The following is a 17,348-nucleotide window of genomic DNA, read 5'->3' as shown; positions in this document are numbered from 1 at the left end:
TGAACTCTCAGATCTCAGCTTCCTCAGTAGCTAGGATTATAGGCATGAGCCACCAGCACCTGGCTTTTTCAGCTTTTTTTTTTTTTTTTTTGGCCTGTCATGGGGCTTGAACTCAGGGTCGGAACACTGTCCTTGGGCTTTGTCAAGGCTAGAGCTCTACCATTTGAGCTACAGTAACACTTCCAGCTTTTTCTATGTATGTGGTAATTGAGGACTTGAACCAGGGTCTTTGTGCAGGTTAGGCAAGCATTCTACCACTAGGTCAAACTCCCGGCCCTTTTAACTGCCAGCCCTTAGGACAGCTTCCTTCCACACACCTTGTTGCCATCAGGAACGGTTAGTGTCTGATGTCAGTGTTTGTGCTGGTTACTGTGTATCTGATGTCAGTGTTTGTGACTTGTGACGTCTGTGCAGGTGGCCTGTGGCGTCAGACTGCCTCCAGGTGTGTTTAGTTGCAGCTCATAGGTCAGCGTCATTGTCAAGTAACACTGAGCCGGACAACTAAACACTCAAGTACCCTCCCTGGATGCAAAGAGATTCTCAATAAATGTCATACACCTTCTTTTCCCCATTTGTAACTTTTGAAATGTGCCACAGAAGCAAGTTAGGTTTCCATGAGGAAATAGAAGAAACAATAGGATTTCCCGGTTCAAGCCCCAGGAGTGGCCATTTTTTTTTTTTTTAAAGAGGCAGATTTTGCTCCATCTGCAAGTAAATTTAATACTCTTCCTTTCTTATATTTTTGATGTATAGCAGTTTTATTTTCATCAGCACTGAGGTAAATTGACATTAGAAGTAATTATCACCCGTGGCTAGGATGTTGCGCAGTGGTAGAGCACTTGGTCCTTCCAGCATTGAGGGAGGTGGGAGGGGATAGTTATTGCTGAGAACCTGATCATGTTCATTTGCATAAGGGGAAAATGCTCCTTATCCACAGTGAGTGAGCTTTCCTGTGATGATGTATTCTGTGTTCTGTCAAGAAGCAAATGGACACTGGGTGTTGGTGGCTCACCCCTGTGATCCTAGCTACTCAGGAGCCTGAGATCTGAGGATTGAGGTTCAAATCCAGGACAGAGTCCAAGCCCCATGACCATCCCCCACCCCCCAAAAAAAGGGCAGATGGTATTTTTTGTTATTGTTGTTGATCATGGGGCTGGGTATTGTCCAAAGCTCTTCAGCTCAAGGCTACTGCCCTACTCCTTGAGCCACAGCGCCACTTGTTTTGTTTTGTTTTTCTTTGGGGGGAGGTTATGGGGCTTGAACTCTGGGCCTGGGTGCTGCCCCTGAGTTCTTCAGCTTAGGGCTACCACCCTACTCCTGGAGCCACAGCTCCACTTCCTGTTTTCTAGTGATTAATTGGAGATGAGTCTCAGGTTCTTTAGTGCTGGGGCTGGCTTTGAACTGTGATCCTCAGATCTCAGCCTCCTGAGTAGCTGGAATTACAGGTGTGAGCCACTGTAACTGGCTACTTTCAGTTTTCTAGTGGTTAATTGGCTACTTTTGTGTGTGTGTGTGTGTGTGTGTGTGTGCTGGTACTGAGGCTTGAACTCAAAACTCAAGGTCTACACTATCCTGTATCTTTTTCATTCAAGGCTGGTGCTTTATCCATTTGAGCCACAACTCCATTTCTACCTTCAATTTATAATGCATGCACGTGTACATTCATACATATAACTTTTTCTTTCGTAAACCTGAGATTTTACATAGTTATTCTTCAGTAATGCATGCTATGATTTTTTTTGTGTGTGTGTGTGCCAGTCCTGGGGCTTGAGCTCAGGGCCTGAACATTGTCCTTGGGCTTTCTCAAGGCTAGAGCTCTACCACTTGAACTACAGCACCACTTTTGGCTTTTTTCTGTGTATGTGGTACCGAGGACTTGAACCCAGGTCTTCGTACATGTTAGGCAAGCACTCTACCATGAGGCTAAACTTCTGGCCCCAAGCTATGAATTTTTAAGTTAAATATTTGTGAGTGAGTGAATTGAATTCTATATTTAAAAAGGGGTTAGGGGATAGACCTCCCCTCACTGTCATTTCAAATATGATTTAGGACTCAGAACCTGGAAAACATCTGTTTTAGTGATTTGTACCTGTGGAGTGTCACTTAAGTCCTACATACTTCTATAGAGGGCTTAACTCTGTTATGGGCATCCAAAGGTTTGTAAGGTAAGTCCTTGCTTTGGTGAGAAGTGGAAGGATGAGATAGGACATTAATTAATACATTGTTCCTAGTCATTCCAACCCTCCATCTCCAGAAAGAAATGGAAAGAAGAGGCTCAGCTGCTGCTTAACAATTACTGAGCTTCAGTACTTGGCAATCAGGGTTCTCTGTTGGATGCGAGAAGAAGCAATTCATGCTCCTCATTGCGTTATGTATAGACAACCCTGGACAGGGAGCTTCCTCGGCATTGCAGGTGAGATGAGGGAAGGAAGAGGAGGAGATGATTGTCAAGGGGAGATCAGGACAGAGTATTTCCAGTGTTGCTTGATTTCGTGTCTTCAGTTGTAAATGTTATTTCATAGAAGGCTTATCTGGGCACAAATTTCCCATTGATCTTAGTAGAGGGTAGCATTTTTTGGGGGGTGAGGGTAGAGGTGGTGGTGGTGGTGGTTTCATATACTTGTGTGTGTGTGTGTGTCCATATACACACTTACTTTAGGTATTTGTTCTGTCAGGGTTAGACAGAATCTCACAGTTTCATAGGAGATCCCTTATGGGGTGGGAAACTACAACTTTGTATTTGAAAGCAAAACAGTGTTGTAGAGGACCATCCAGATTGCAGGTTTCTGCTCATCAAGTGGGCCTCAAAGCTTCCCCCATTAGTATATGTGCAACTGTGCTACAGGGTTGAAAGCAGAGTCAGTGTCTTTCCTGATCAGTTCCAGAGGGACACAGCTGCTTCTTTGTGTATCAGTTTGTGTGTGCACAGGAAGTTCCTTAGAACCTGCTCTCAGATCTCATTTCCTTTCGGTTGCTTGCCCTCTGCTCTCAGCTGTCTGGCCTATCTTTAGTGGGCTCAAGGAACTCCTGTATTGGTGTCCTCTTGTGGGCCTCCTGTGATCTATTTGCTATCCTGGAAGTTGAAGAGAAAGGAAGAATGAGAGAATCATATAACAGAGGGGAGGGCAGGTAATGTGGCTTAGTGGTAGAGTGCTTGCCTAGCATGCATGAAGCTCTGGGTTTGATTCCTCAGTACCACATAAACAAAATGTGGGAAGTGGCTCAAGTGGTAAAGTGCTAGCCTTGAGCAAAAGTTCAGGGCAAGTGCGTGGGCCGGAGTTCAACCCAAGGACGTGGGTAGGAGGTGGGAGGGTATGGGAGGGGGAGGAGGTGTGCAGGTGGGAAAGTGAGAAAAACTAGGGAAACTTAAACTTACCTTTGGGTAAAGAATTTTTTTGTTTGGTCCTGGGTTCTTGAACTCTGGGCCTTGGTCCTATCCCTGAGCTCATCAGCTCAAGGCTAGCGCTCTACCACTTTGAGCTACAGCACCATTTCCAGTTTTTTGGTGATTAATTGGAGATAAGAGTCTCATGGACTTTTGTGCCCAGGCTGGCTTTGAACTGTGGTCCTCAGATCTCAGCCTCCTGAGTAGCTAGCATTACAGGCAGGAGCCACTGGTGCGTGTCATGGGACTTGAACTTGGCCTGGGTGTGTCCTTGAGCTCTACAGCTCAAGGCTACCACCCTATCCCTGGGCCTAGGTGTTGTCTCTGAGCTCTTCAGCTCAAGGCTTCTACCCTTGAGCCAAGCCTCACTTCCCATTTTCTAGAGGTTAATTGGAGATAAGAGTCTCAGGTCCTTTTGTGCCTGGGCTGGCTTTGAACCTTGATCCTCAGACCTCAGCCTCCTGAGTAGCTTGGATTATAGGCATGAGCCACCTATGCCGGGCGTGCACGCATGCTATGGGTTTAGATATGTGTACACTGTTATAGAACCATACAGACAAGTTTCATTGTGTAAATTCACCTTGTATCACTCATTCTTTCCACATGACCCCTGGCAGCCTATTATCTTTTTCTTTCCATATTTTGCCTTTTTCAAAATGTGAGTCAATTTTTCCAAGAGATTTAAAGAGGGTTCATCTGGATTCCTGGCACAGGCTATGTCCCCTCCTTGCTGCTCCATACTTGGTATGAGGTTCAGGTCTGTGTGGAGGACCAACAGGACATTTGGCAAACACTTCTGGGTGATTAGTCTGATTTCGGGTCTTTCACTGATGGGGACTGAAATACACTTTGTACAGTAAAACACCAAGTGCTACTAAGTCCACATTAAATATTTATCCACGTGTCCTTCAGTTGGGAAAGATTGTGTAGAGGCTCTACCAGCACATGGAGTGCCTCCTTTTCCATTCATTCGCTGCCTGCTTTCTATTAGCATCTGTTATTTAAAATAATGGGTTTCAGCTAGGCACCAGTGGCTCACACGTATAATACTAGTTACTCAGGAGGCTAACATTTGGGGATCATGGTTCAAAGCTAGCTCTTTGAGACTCATATCCCATTAGTCACCAAAAGGCTGGAAGTGGAGTTGTAGAGTGCTAGCTAGCCTTGAGCACAAAAAGCTCAGGGATAGTCCCTGGGCTTTGAGTTCAAGACCCAGGACCACACACACACACACACACACACACACACACACACACACACACACACACAGAAGAAGGGGTCTTGGGAACTTTTTTTTTGTCCAAGATAGCCTCAAACTGAGATCCTCCCAATCTCAGTCTCCCAAATTAACTAGGATTGTAAGTGTTCAGTCACCAGGAATTGGCTACAAGTTTTCCGTTTTGATCAGTTTGTTATTCAGAATTTCCCTGTTCATGTGTACCACATTCTACAAAGTAATGTAGTATTTTCACCGATCTGTGTGTCTCTTACTCTTAGAGTTATGTAAGACACTTCAGCCATCACTAATGGAAGCTCGTTATGTAGTCAGGGCAAGGGTTGGGGATGATGCACTTCTGCTTACTGTACTGCTTTCTGAACAAGGTTTGCCAGTTTGTAGTCCAGTGGCCAGGGTGAGTGTGGCAGTTTCAACACTGTCTGCTCATTTCTTTCCCAGTGACTTATCTGGGCTTACCTGCTTTTCTCAGCATATGAGTCCCAGGCCCTTTAAGGATGTGCTTGGTCAGGCTTTCCTACCAGATAATTAATTGTTTAGAATCAGAAGCATCTTATTTTTCTTTCTCTTGTCCTAATATTTATCAGAAACATCTAAAAGAGTCCCAGCCAGCACTTTTGTAGTGCCTGTAAAGGGCTGGTTAGAGGTCTTGTTTTGCTGAAAGTTTTCTCCTGCTAGGTTTACACATATGCCACATGCAGGCCACCCTGCACATAGAGGCACAGAACTCTCAGAAGTGAGCCACCCCCATTGCCTTTGTAGCCTGTGTAGTGGTTAGGAGCATGCATCCTCCAGGCTGCCTGTTGGGGCTTGCAGAAGGGCTCAGCTGTTTTCCAAATGTGGGATCTTCAGCCAAGTCACTTTATCTGCCGCTTTGTGACTCAGTTTCCTGTTATGCAAGATAGGGCCAACAACACCCACGATACTGGTTTGAATTGGCTCCATACCTGCAGGTTCCATACTCTGTGTTTTTAACCAACCTCGTTGCAAATATGTTTCTAGAAGATTGCATCTTTACTGAACACATCCAGATCCTTTCCTTGTCAATATTCCACAAACAATACAGTGTAACAACTATTCATGCAGCAGTTGCATTGTATTAGGTATTAGAAGTAACCTAGACAGAAGGATAGATATATGCAAAACTATCCCTTTTTATAAAGGATTTGAGCATCCAAAGAACTTTGATCCCTTTGTGCATTCCTGAAATCAATCCCACCCAGGATACTGAGGGATGACTGTATATAAAAGCCTTACAACAGGGGCCGGGAGTTTGGCCTAGTGGTTAAAGTGCTTGCCTAGCATGCACGAAGACCCGGGTTCGATTCCTCGGTCCCACATACATAGAAAAAAGCCAGAAGTGGTGCTGAGGCTCAAGTGGTAGAGCTCTAACCTTGAGAAAGTCCAAGGGCAGTGCTCAGGCCCTGAGCTCAAGCCCAGGACTGGCAAAAAAAAAAAAAAAAAAGCCTTACAACAGTTGCTTGCATATAGAATGTTCTGTGTATGTGTTAGACATTGTTTGTTACCCTTAGTTGATTATGAACCACTTCAGTTTTATTCACTTGTTCATTCATTCATTTGCTTGTTTGTTATGGGGATTGAACTCATGGCCTAGGCGCTCTTCACTGAGTACTTTTTGCTCTAGGCTACCTAGTTCTCTGCTTCTTAGAGCCACAGCCCTACTTCCCGTTTTCTGGTGGTTAGTTGGATTCTCACGGACTTTCATGCCTGGGCTGGGTTTGAACTGTGATCCTCAGATCTTAGCCTCCTGAGTAAGATTGCAGCTTGCTTGCTTGCTTCTTTTTTTTCTTTCTTTCTCCCCCTCCCTCCTTCCCTCCCCCCTTTCTGTTAATAGGGCCTAATGAGTCTGTCAGTTCCTTGAAGAAGCCTAGGAATGTATTTGTGTATTTGGGAACTATCAGCTATCAGATAGATGTGGCCCAACTCTTTCTATATGGAAGACCTGCAAATTACCCACACACAGAGATTAGGGACCAAAATGGCAGCTGTTCAGATGTAATTATTTCCTAGGACCTGCTTCTTCCACGAGGGCCTGATCTTGGCATAGCAGGTGCAGAAGGGGTGCTATTCTGACACCTGGACAAACACATAGAGGCTGGTGGGTGAGAGGGACATGCCCAGTGGCTTCGGGAACCTTGGTCCAGGCAGATATACTACTCACTATACCTTTGAACACTCATGGAAACAACGACTTATTTCTTGAAATACTTGTGGCATCTGTGGTGACGGCAATTTCTCTGATAAAGACCAAAAGGGTTTCCCCAACGTTCAAGAGAACATGCACACTGAGTCTCACTAATGTGGGCTGAGTGAGTGGGTGTAGACTCTGGTGTCAGGATCTCTCACCTCGAAAGTGGCAGAAAAACCTCAAATACCAGGGTGGAAACAAGATAACCTTGCCCATTGGTGCCATAGTAATTCATGAATGGAAATAATAGCATTCTGGAGGCTGGGCATCCAAGTTGATGGCATTGATATCTGTAGAGGGCTGGTTTGCTTCCAAAATGGTGCCTTCGTGCTGCCTTGTCTGGAAGAATAAGCCAGAATAAAACTCCCTGTAGGTGTCCTAAAGGAAACCATACACCTTAACACATGCTCCACCTGGCACCATTACATTCCAGTGAAGTTTGAATACGAAAACTGGAGGACGCCAAAACTGGAACTTAGCATACTCTCATTTCTGTCAGCCTGAATATTCGGTTCTTTGGAAGCCAGCATATTTAGTTGCTACAAGGTGGCAACTTGAGCTCCCTGCTCTCATAGCTTTACCCCAATAATTAGGAAGAGGGGCAAAGAAAGGAGGGGCAGTTAGTTACTTAAGGAGTTCCCAGGAAGCTGTCATTTCATAACTTTGTCTTAGAACTTAGCATGGTCCCCAAGATGCTGCAAGGAAGCCTGGGAAATGTCAAGTGTGCAGTGAAGCTTGGGTGCTGAGATTTAGGGTCCACCATCAGCCATTCCTGTCATGTATCTCCTGAAGTTTTGTCTGAAATCCATGGAGAGTCACAAAAGGTCCTCGGGCTCCAGGAGCTCTTATTGTGTTGATCTGTGACTGCCTTCCAGTATTAGAGTTTATTTAGTGAGTTTCTAGTTCAGATCTTTCCTGCTTATGTTCCTTATTTTGTGTCTAGTAGAGTATCCTAAGCAACACATGCATCTGGAGCCATCTGTTCTTAGAATGGCCCATTTCAGGGGTACAATTTGAGCAATATCCTAGATGCTATCACAGAATAGTTTGTTCTGGGGTGCAGCTTGCAGGTTTAAACTTTGTTTTTAATTTCCCCCAGGGAAAGTGATTGGTACTTTGCTTTTTCTCACGCTTGTAAATTAGAGTGTCTGAGATATGTGGGGGACCAATCCCTGATCCCCCCGCTCGTCAAGAGGAGTGAGGTAATGTCTGAAAGTCCTGGTGGTTTTCCCTGTAACTTAATGGTATATGTTTCTTACTTAATGACAATGGCAGGGAGAGCCTTTCCTGTATAATGCCGCGACTTGCTCCCAGTCCCACAGCAAAGGATCTGGCTGGGTGCATCTTTATGTGTGAAGCCAAGTGTCTGGCCTTCTATTATTACTAGCTGGTAGGGTCAGTTGAGTTCAGGGCAAATGTTCACTTATATCTAAAGCCCGTTGGGAAGAGTGGTGGGGGAAGTAGTTAGTCAGTGGGTCTTCCCAGGAGCTGACTGGCTCCTTTAAACCTGGCTGAACCATCACTGTTTGCCCCTCCCTCTGGGTCTGTAGCACCACCAGAACGGCACCACAGACCACTAGGCAGGATTCTGGGATGTTGGGCAGTGTGGCTCATATTACCAGCCCATTTCTTTAGGGGTGCAGCCAGGGCAGAGATGCTTTAGCTAGCCACTCTTAGATCCTGTTGAAGCTTCCAGCAGTTGTGGAGGTGGTGCACAGGACACAAGGCCTTGCATTCCAGCGCACTCTATGGTTTTACTCACCTGACAATACTGGAATCTGGCCAGAAGCAGATTCTGGAAGACATGCTTAACTAGAAATATGGTAGCAGCATGGAGTCATGGATGTTAGAGCCATCTTCTCTATGTAAGGATGTTTTTAGAGAAGAAGCCTAACAGTGCAGGAACCTGTGTGGGCCCAGTAGCCGCTCCTGTGGGAGCCGCCAGCTGGAGAGTTCTGTGAGATAATCTTGGGTCTCCCCGGGAGTCGGGAGTCTCCAAGAAAGGAGTCCATTGTTTAGCACATCTGGTTAATTTGGCTCACAGCAACTGGCTTCTAACAGCTAGATTGTTTTGAAGATAATAAACAAATAAAAGGTGAACTTTCAAGCTTTAAAAAAATATATAAATCACTGTCTCCTTTATTATAGCAGTTTTATTTAAATGCTGACTAAACACAAGAGGGGGTGGGGACTTTTCCCGGTGTCTCCCTTTCCTGTCATGGTTCTCTGGAAGTGGAGTAAATTGATGGAGCACATGGTATCTGATCCAGGCCTCCTTTCATTCTGGAATAGTGAGGAGAACAGTTTGAGACTTGGCTCTGTGGCTGAGTGAGTCATTTTAACTTGGTTGAGTCCCTAAGTGTCTTTTCCTCTTTAGGGGAGAAATAAATCTGCGTGATCTCTCTCCCTTTCTTCCCCTCCTCTCCGTCTACCACATCCTGAGCTTAAACTTGGGCCTGAAAGCTGTCCCTGAGCTTTTTCCAGCTCAAAGTCAATGCTCCACTAGTAGAGCCACAGTTCCACTGCCAGCTTGCTTGCTTGCTTACTTGCTTTATTTATTTTTGTGGTTAATTGTATATGACAGTCTCATGGATCCTCCAACTCGGGCTGGCTTTGAACTGTGATTCTCAGAAATCAGCCTCCTGAGTAACTAGGATTATAGGCACTGCCTTCAGACTAAGGCCACAAGCTCCCTGCTTTCTTTTTGAGAAAAGGTCTCACTGTGTAACCCAGGCTGGCTTCAAACTTGGAAATTTCCTTCTTCCTCCTCGAGCAAAGAATTAGAGGCATTGTATCACCTCAGTCTTAGTTCTTTTTTGGCAGGGGATGGGGGATGGGTGGGTAGGGATGGATGGACTGGAAATCCATTCTTAGCTGTTCATGAAGTAGTGTTAAGTGTGTTGTATTTACACATAGTTGGACAACCCCACCTCTAGAACCTTCGCATCAAATGAACAGTGTCCATTAAACAGATCCCTATTTTTCCTGCCCCCAGCCCCACACACCCACCATCAAACTTGAGCATCCTATGAACTTTGTAAGTGGAACCACACAGTGTTTGTCTTTTGGTTACAATAAGTCTTAGCTCAGCATAAGTGATTACATCCATTTCCTTTCTGTAGGCTCACAGTTGTCAGCTGTAGCTACTACAACTACTAGTGAGTTGCTTCATAAGGGAACAAGACAGTACCATTCCATCCTTTCAAAGAGGGGCAAAGAATTGGTGAAATGGAGAACATAAAGTGAAGGAGATAGAGATGTGTTTTAAGTAAGGAAAGAGTTACTCACCCCTGGGAAGAAGGAAGCCTCTGTAGGGCTCGCTCCCTTCCTTCCTTCCTTCCTTCCTTCCTTCCTTCCTTCCTTCCTTCCTTCCTTCCTTCCTTCCTTCCTGATAACATTTATTTGTATTTTTTCTTTACCTTTCTTTCTTTCTTTCTTTCTTTCTTTCTTTCTTTTCTTTTCTTTTCTTTCTTTCTTTGTCTTTCTTTCTCTTTTCCCCTCCCTCCCTCCCTCTTTCTTTCTTTCTTTCTTTCTTTCTTTCTTTCTTTCTTTCTTTCTTTCTTTCTTTCTTTCTTTCTTTTCTTTCTTTCTTTCTCCTGGTCCTGGGACTTGAACTCAGAGCTTGGGCTCTGTCTCTGAACCTGTCGAACTCAAGGCCAGCACTCTACCACTTGAGCCATAGTACTGCTTCTAGCTGTTTCTGTTTCCATGGCACTAAGGAATGGAACCGAGAGCTTTTCATGTATGCCACTATCACTAAGTCACACTCCAAGACCTTTTAGCTGGATTTCTAAGGGCCCATATGAAACATGACCCAGAAAAAAGGCAATAATCTTAATAATCTAGACTGACCTAGAGGCAGGGTGTTTGTTTTTTTTTTTTGCGCGCGGGGGGGGGGGGGTTGTTAATGTAGTGGTATTCCTTCTGCCCAGGGCTTGGTCACTGCCTTCAGGTAAAGGCCAAGAGGGAGCAGGACTGGTGAGGGTGATAAGTCACTTAGCTCTGGTTTCATCATCCTTGAAGGAGAGCACTCAGAGATAATGGAGCATTTGACCTGAGGCAGTTTTAGCATTGGTTGTTGTTGGGGGTGTGACTAGAAGGGAAGGGTCACCAGCCAGGTCTTTAAGAACACTGAATGCCTACATAGACTGACAGAATACCCAGATTTCACCTTTGATCAAGAATTATGTTAGTGGGCCAGGAGTTTGGCCTAGTGGTAGAGTGTTTGCTTAGCATGCACGAAGACCTGGGTTGATTCCTCGGTACTACATATATATAAAAAAAACAAGCCGGAAGTAGTGCTGAGAGTCAAGTGGTAGATCTCCAAGGATAGTGCTCAGGCCCTGAGCTCAAGACCAGATCTGCCCGGCCCCCCCACCCCCCCAAAAAAGGTTAAGTGCATGACTTTCTAGAGTATATTATTTACTATGTTACTATGTAAATGGCCAGATTCAGTGGCCACTGTATTACTGTTTGGTGTTCTATGTTGTAGCTGGGTTAAAAGGTAAAATTATCATTAGAAATGCATATAAAAACCTTTAAAGGGTTTTAACAGAAACAAAAATATTTTAGTTACCCATATAGAAAATATTTAGCTAGTTGCATGGATACTTCTTTTTATTATGTTCTTTAGGCACCTAGAAGGAATTCTGTGTATTAAAATCTACAGGTAGCGGGGCTGGGAGTTTGGCCTAGTGGTAGAGTGCTTGCCTACCATGGACAAAGACCCGGGTTCGATTCCTTGACACCACATACATAGAAAAAAAAAGCCAGAAGTGGTGCTGAAGCTCAAGTGGTAAAGCTCTAGCCTTGAGAAAGTCCAAGGACAGTGCTCAGGCCGTGAGCTCAAGCCCAGGACTGGCAAAAAAAAACCCACTCCCGGTAGGGCCGGGAGTGTGGCCTAGTGGTAATGTGCTTGTCGAACATGCACAAAGCCCTGGGTTTGATTCCCCGGGAACCACATACACAGAAAAGGTTGGAAGTGGCACTGTGGCTCAAGTGCCCAGGCCCTGAGGTCAAGCCCAGGACTGGGGAAAAATAAAAAAGGCTACAGGTAAAGGCTATGCTCCCATAACCATAGTATGAAAGAAATAGATGTTAGCTAGGAAAAAGAAATTATAGGCCTATAGTCTGTAATCATATAGAATCTCTTTACTTTGTTGTATTTATTTTTACTCTTTTTGAGGCAGGATCTTGCTGTTTTATCTCAGGCTTGAACTGGTGATCCTTCTTCCTCAGTCTCCTCTAACTGCTAGGACTACAGGCATGTTTTTTGGTTTGAATCAGTCTTGCAAGTTTTATTTTCCTCACAGACCAATGTAGTTTTAAATGGGTAATATGTAAGTGGGTCATAAAAGCAAAGGATATAACAAGTGTATAGAAATGTTGTTCCTTGACAGATTCTTACTTGGTTTTTGTTACAACTTGTATAATAGAGAATAGTATGTGAAACAGTTTAATTTGCATGGACCAGTACAGCAAGAATGACCAGTTTTTCTTAAGTATAAACAAATCAAACAATTTCATATGAATTGTAACTTTAAAACAATTTATTTTGGCCTGTGTTTAAAAAAAATCAGTTGAGGGGCTGGGAAATTGGCCTAGTGGTAGAGTGCTTGCTTAGCATGCACGAAGACCTGGGTTCGATTCCTTGGTACCACCTATATAGATAAGTGGTAGAATGCCTTGAGGAAAAAGCCCAAGGGCAGTGCCCAGGCTCTGAGTTCAAGCCCCAGAACTGCCCTCACCCCAAAAAAATCAGTTGATAAAACCCAATAACAAGGTTTCTGAGCTTCAGCCCCCTGCCCCAAACCAGTCCCCTGAAACATGCTAACTTTTCATCTTTTCTAATTTAGGTCAAGTTCTACAAGAAGCCTTGACTTGTGGCCTCTGTAGTTTTTCTGATACAGACATTTTTGGGTCATTTGTAAGGTGATAGTCGTTTTTAACACAACCATGACATTAGTAACACAATTGTATTAGCTTTTAGCTTTTATTTTAGGCATTCTCTAGAAGAATTAGAAGAATGGAAGACAAGGGGAGAGTATTAAGTGTGCTAAATTAATATTTCACAGATATGCCTGAATTTGGAGAGGGATAGAAGGAAGGAATAAAATTATAGTGATATGATAATATGAATTAAATAAGTATTATTACTACCAGTAGAGAATATAAAGTTGTTATGACAAATATAAAGCCAAAAAATAGGAAAAAAAAAAGAAATGGGCTCATAAATGTACTATCTTCTCCTCCTTCTCCTCCTCCTCCTCCTCCTCCTCCTTCTCCCTCTCCCTCTCCCTTTTCTTCCTCTTCCTCCTCCTCTTCCTCCCCCCTCCCCCCCCTTTTTTTTGCCTGTCCTGGGGCTCCTCAAACTCAGGGCTAGGCACTGTCCCTGAGCTTCTTTAGCTCAAGGCTAGCACTCTACCACTTGTCCCACAGAACCACTTCTGGCTTTTTCTGGCTCCCCCCGTTTATGTGGTACTGAGGAATTGAACCCAGAGCTTCATGCTAGGCAAGCACTCTACCACTAAGCCACATTCCTATCTCAGGTCATCTCATTCTTGTGAGTTCCTTTTTCTTTTCACAGACTATTTTGTTGTCAAGGGATCGGGGTAATACACGGCTCCCTCCTCTGCCAGGATACCCTTACAGTTGCTTTAAATGTTAATGATGTTTGTGCCCTCTCCACTCCATGCATGTTGGTCCACATTTGTGAGAAGGAATAAAACTAACCAAGGTGGAACTGCCGTCTTGGCTTGTGCTAACTAGCTGCACATTTGGCTATATTTTCTAATTCTGCTGAGAGATGGGTCAGACTCTAGATGTATGAGTATATTCACTTTTTGTTTTTTGGGTGCTGAGGATGGAACCCAGGGCCTTGTACATGCTAAACAAATCCTCTACCACTGAGCTACAGTCCCACCCCTTGGTTTCTTTGAAACAGCACTCACTTATGTTGCTTAGAGTGGCTGTGAACTTGCTGTGTAAGTTAATCTTCAACTTGCAGTACTAACTCTGTCTCTAACACCTCACAATCAATTTCTTGGCTCGTATGGCCCCTGTTCCCACTTTTGGATACCCTTTGTGTGTCTGCAGCAGGGTACAGCAGAATGAATAAGTGCACCATCCCTTCTCAGTGGCTTTGGGGAATCCTTTTGTGGAAGCTGAGTAGCACAGTTAATTTGCCTCACCGCCTTTTGGCGACAGGGACATTAGGGAGTAGTAACTTGTGCTAAGCTGAGCTGGGGGAAGAACTATTGAATCTGTCATGTAACAGCAGCCTATGGATGCTTCCCTTAGCTCTTCTCAGGGAGCAGGTGCCAGCTTAACAAAAGCCCTGAATTTCCTTTTTCTTCACGCACTCCCCTTCTCTTATTCCCCAGTGTCTTCTCTTCTTACAGTCTTCCGTTTGCGCAAAGATCGTCCAGCTCCTGGGGCAGAATGAGGTGGACTATCGCCAAAAGCAAGTGGTCATCCTGAGCCAAGATAGCTTCTACCGCGTCCTTACTTCGGAGCAGAAGGCCAAAGCTCTGAAAGGCCAGTTCAACTTTGATCACCCTGGTGAGTGGGGAGTTGAGTAGGTGCTGGTGTGTGCCTGCACGTGCACATGTGTGTTGGGAGATGGAAGGGGTAGTTTTGTACTGCTCACCAAACATCTGGCTTCTCTCGAGTTTGCTTTGCTTCCACTCTGTGAAACAGATCTTATGCAGGGTTATGTGAAGGTAATGGGACACAGTATATAGTACTTGGCTTATTTAGTATTGAGTCAGTACCAAGGATGACCCATGGAAGCTTGGAACTTGAGATGGGCCAGCCCCAGGAGAGTGTGAGTGTGCATGTGCACTAACACCTGTACAAACATACACAAATACACTGATCTGTAGCAGCCAATCACCTCTCCTCTCTGCCCCACGTGTGAGCTGGCTTGTGTGTGCTCAGCACACTGAGTGAGCATCTTGAAGGGAGATGGGGACCTTAGTATGGCTGCCTAAATGAGTGTCTGGCAGCCAGGTCCACATTACTGTTCCTACAGCTGGTTGGTGTCTTTATTATTCTTACCAACCCTTCCTCTTCCCCCTCCCACTCCCCCTTGGTGTGTGTGTGCAAGGACTAAGGCTTGAATTATGCCCTCCCTGCCCCCACATGCTTATTAGCTTTTTCACTCAAGGCTGGATGGAGCTCTACCCTTTGAGCTAATTTCAGGCTTTCTGATTGTGAATTGGAGATAAGAATCTCTTAGACTTTACTGCCCTGGAAGGTGTCCAACTGTAATCCTTAGATCTCAGTCCTCTGTGTAGCAGATGTGAGCTACTTAACACCTGGCTTGTCCTCCCCTAGTGGTCAGAAGCAGGCATTCTGGCTAACATGTGCCAACTTAGGTCAACAGCTGAACTTAGAGAAAGAGATGGAATGCCAGAAGGAAAACAAGTCATTTTGTTAGAACTAATTTGTGCATCCCATTTTAAGATCTAGGGCTTTGGGTAGACATGGGTTTTGGGCGTGAGCAGTAAGCTACTTTAGGGTGTGATATGCTTCTATCAACCAGTTTCTGGGGTTGTCTTGCATATGATCGTAGGAAATATTAGTTGGGGAAAACATTTACACAACCTGATTTTCTTCAGATGCCTTTGACAATGAACTCATCTTCAAAACACTCAAAGAAATCACAGAAGGGAAAACAGTCCAGATCCCTGTGTATGACTTTGTCTCCCATTCCAGGTAAGTTGATATGTGAGCTGGCTGGGCTAGAGATGGATATTCCTCATAACCCATAGCATCCCTGGTGGGTGCTTATACCCCCTTCTCCATCCTGGGTACTTAGGCCTTGATCCTGACCTGGCCCTGTGCTACTGCAGCTGTCTACAATGCAGAATAGGTTTGGGGGTGTACACTAAGGTGGTGGGTAAGATCATACAGGTTTTGTTTTTATCCTGGAAACATCTGGCCTTTCTGGAAAAGGAAGACTTATCTCTAAGTTTAATAAATAAAACTCTCCTAAAAGCTTCCCGATGAAGGTGAAGGTGAAGTGGTGATCCTGGTTAGGAATAAAATAATGGCTAGACTTCTAGTTTGTCTTCTTCTCCCTGAGTGGGGGAATGGGTTCCTAGAGCATTGATCTTGTTGGCCACACCCCCAGGGTTCTTGAGTACCAGGCAAAGTTCTCTGCTCTGTTTTCCACTATTAATATGAAACTGCTTAGGACAACCCAGCTAGCTAGATGCTGAGTTCCTAAATGGCCTATGACACAGGTGTGGTTTCTTTGCATAGTTTGGGTTTGTAGCCACTCACTCCAGGAGTGTTTTTAACCTATAGGCCATTGTGAAAGTTTTTCCTGTAGGATTCCTCGATTCCATTATCTCATTCTTCTTGAGTTGCAAGTTGTTTTTTTTTTTTTTTTTTTTTTTGTCGGTCGTGGGGCTTAAACTGTGGGCCTGGATGCTGTCCTGGACTGGCTTTGAACTGTGCTCTCAGCCTCCTGAGTAGCTAGGATTATAGGCATGCCGGACTGAGTTGGAAGTTTTTAAAGTAGGAAATTGGATCTTTTACATGTCCCTTACCAGATGCTCTTATTATAAATCCATTTTTTTTGTCTTAATAGGCACATCCTGTACCTTTCTCATGAGTAGAGCATGACAGTGTGGAAAAGATTACACCGGAAGAGAGAGCACCTCAGATGCGTAGAGGGGCTGCGTTGTTGCTCCGCCCATTCCTTGCCTGTATCTCCTGAAGCATGTCATCTGAGACATTCGGGAGGTCCCAAATCCCCAGATCTCCTGTGCCCATCTTTAATGAATTACAGATTATAGAAGAATAATGGGGTTTGGTGTAGGGACTGGAGTTGCCTTAAATCCTAGAGGAGCAAGTGCTCTCCCACTGAGCTACATCTCTAGATCTGGATGTTAGATCCAGGTATCAACGGATATAAATATCCATATTGTCCTTGTAACCCTGATTTTGATGTGTACCTAAGCTACTTCACCATTCTAGAGAATCTGTTTTCCTCCAGCAGTGACTACCTTCAGCTGGACACAAAGCCAGGGATTAGACCTCACATGGAATCAGAGCATCTTTCTGAGGGGATTCTGACCACATGTTCATTAGAGGTTATTTTCTACTGGCCTGTGTTTGCACAGAACTGTTATCTTAAGGTACTTAAGAAAACTTGACTTGGTTTTGTTTTACATGTTAGCTTATCTAATAGGGTGAGTAATGAACCTGGTAGTGAATTTGGAATCCCAGAGGCAAGAAAACCATAAGAAGGCTAGAGGGTCAGGATTAAGGGACATAAATACAGTAAAAGACCTAAGTAGGCCTAGCTCATCCTTCAGCCATTTCACAACATTTTACCCACAGTTTGAGAAATCAGGTTTATATTAATATTTGCCATGGTCTGCTCAACTCTGGTGTGGGTGGACTGGATCATGTATCGTGCCTGCCTGCCTGCCTGCCTGCTTGCCTGCCCCTCTTTCCCTTCCCTCCCCATTCCTTCCTCTTTTTATTTTTATTTGTGTGTGTGTGTG

General features: G+C 44.5%; 1 protein-coding gene across 1 annotated transcript in view; it reads left to right on the top strand.

Moving 5' to 3' along the window:
* The window catches only part of Uck2 (uridine-cytidine kinase 2), a 61,455-nt gene that overhangs the window by 31,690 nt on the left and 12,417 nt on the right, over positions 1-17,348 (top strand). Inside the window, exons 2-3 of the mRNA XM_090340547.1 lie at positions 14,229-14,388; positions 15,450-15,546. Of these exons, the coding sequence (XP_090196673.1) occupies positions 14,229-14,388; positions 15,450-15,546 (257 nt within the window). The remainder of the gene's footprint in view (positions 1-14,228; positions 14,389-15,449; positions 15,547-17,348) is intronic.

This window comes from Megascapheus bottae, chromosome 10 (assembly GCF_031878675.1).
Source record: "Megascapheus bottae isolate mThoBot1 chromosome 10, mThoBot2.hap1, whole genome shotgun sequence".
In the NCBI taxonomy this organism is placed as follows: Eukaryota; Metazoa; Chordata; class Mammalia; order Rodentia; family Geomyidae; genus Megascapheus; species Megascapheus bottae.
This window is presented reverse-complemented; position numbering and strand designations above follow the sequence as displayed.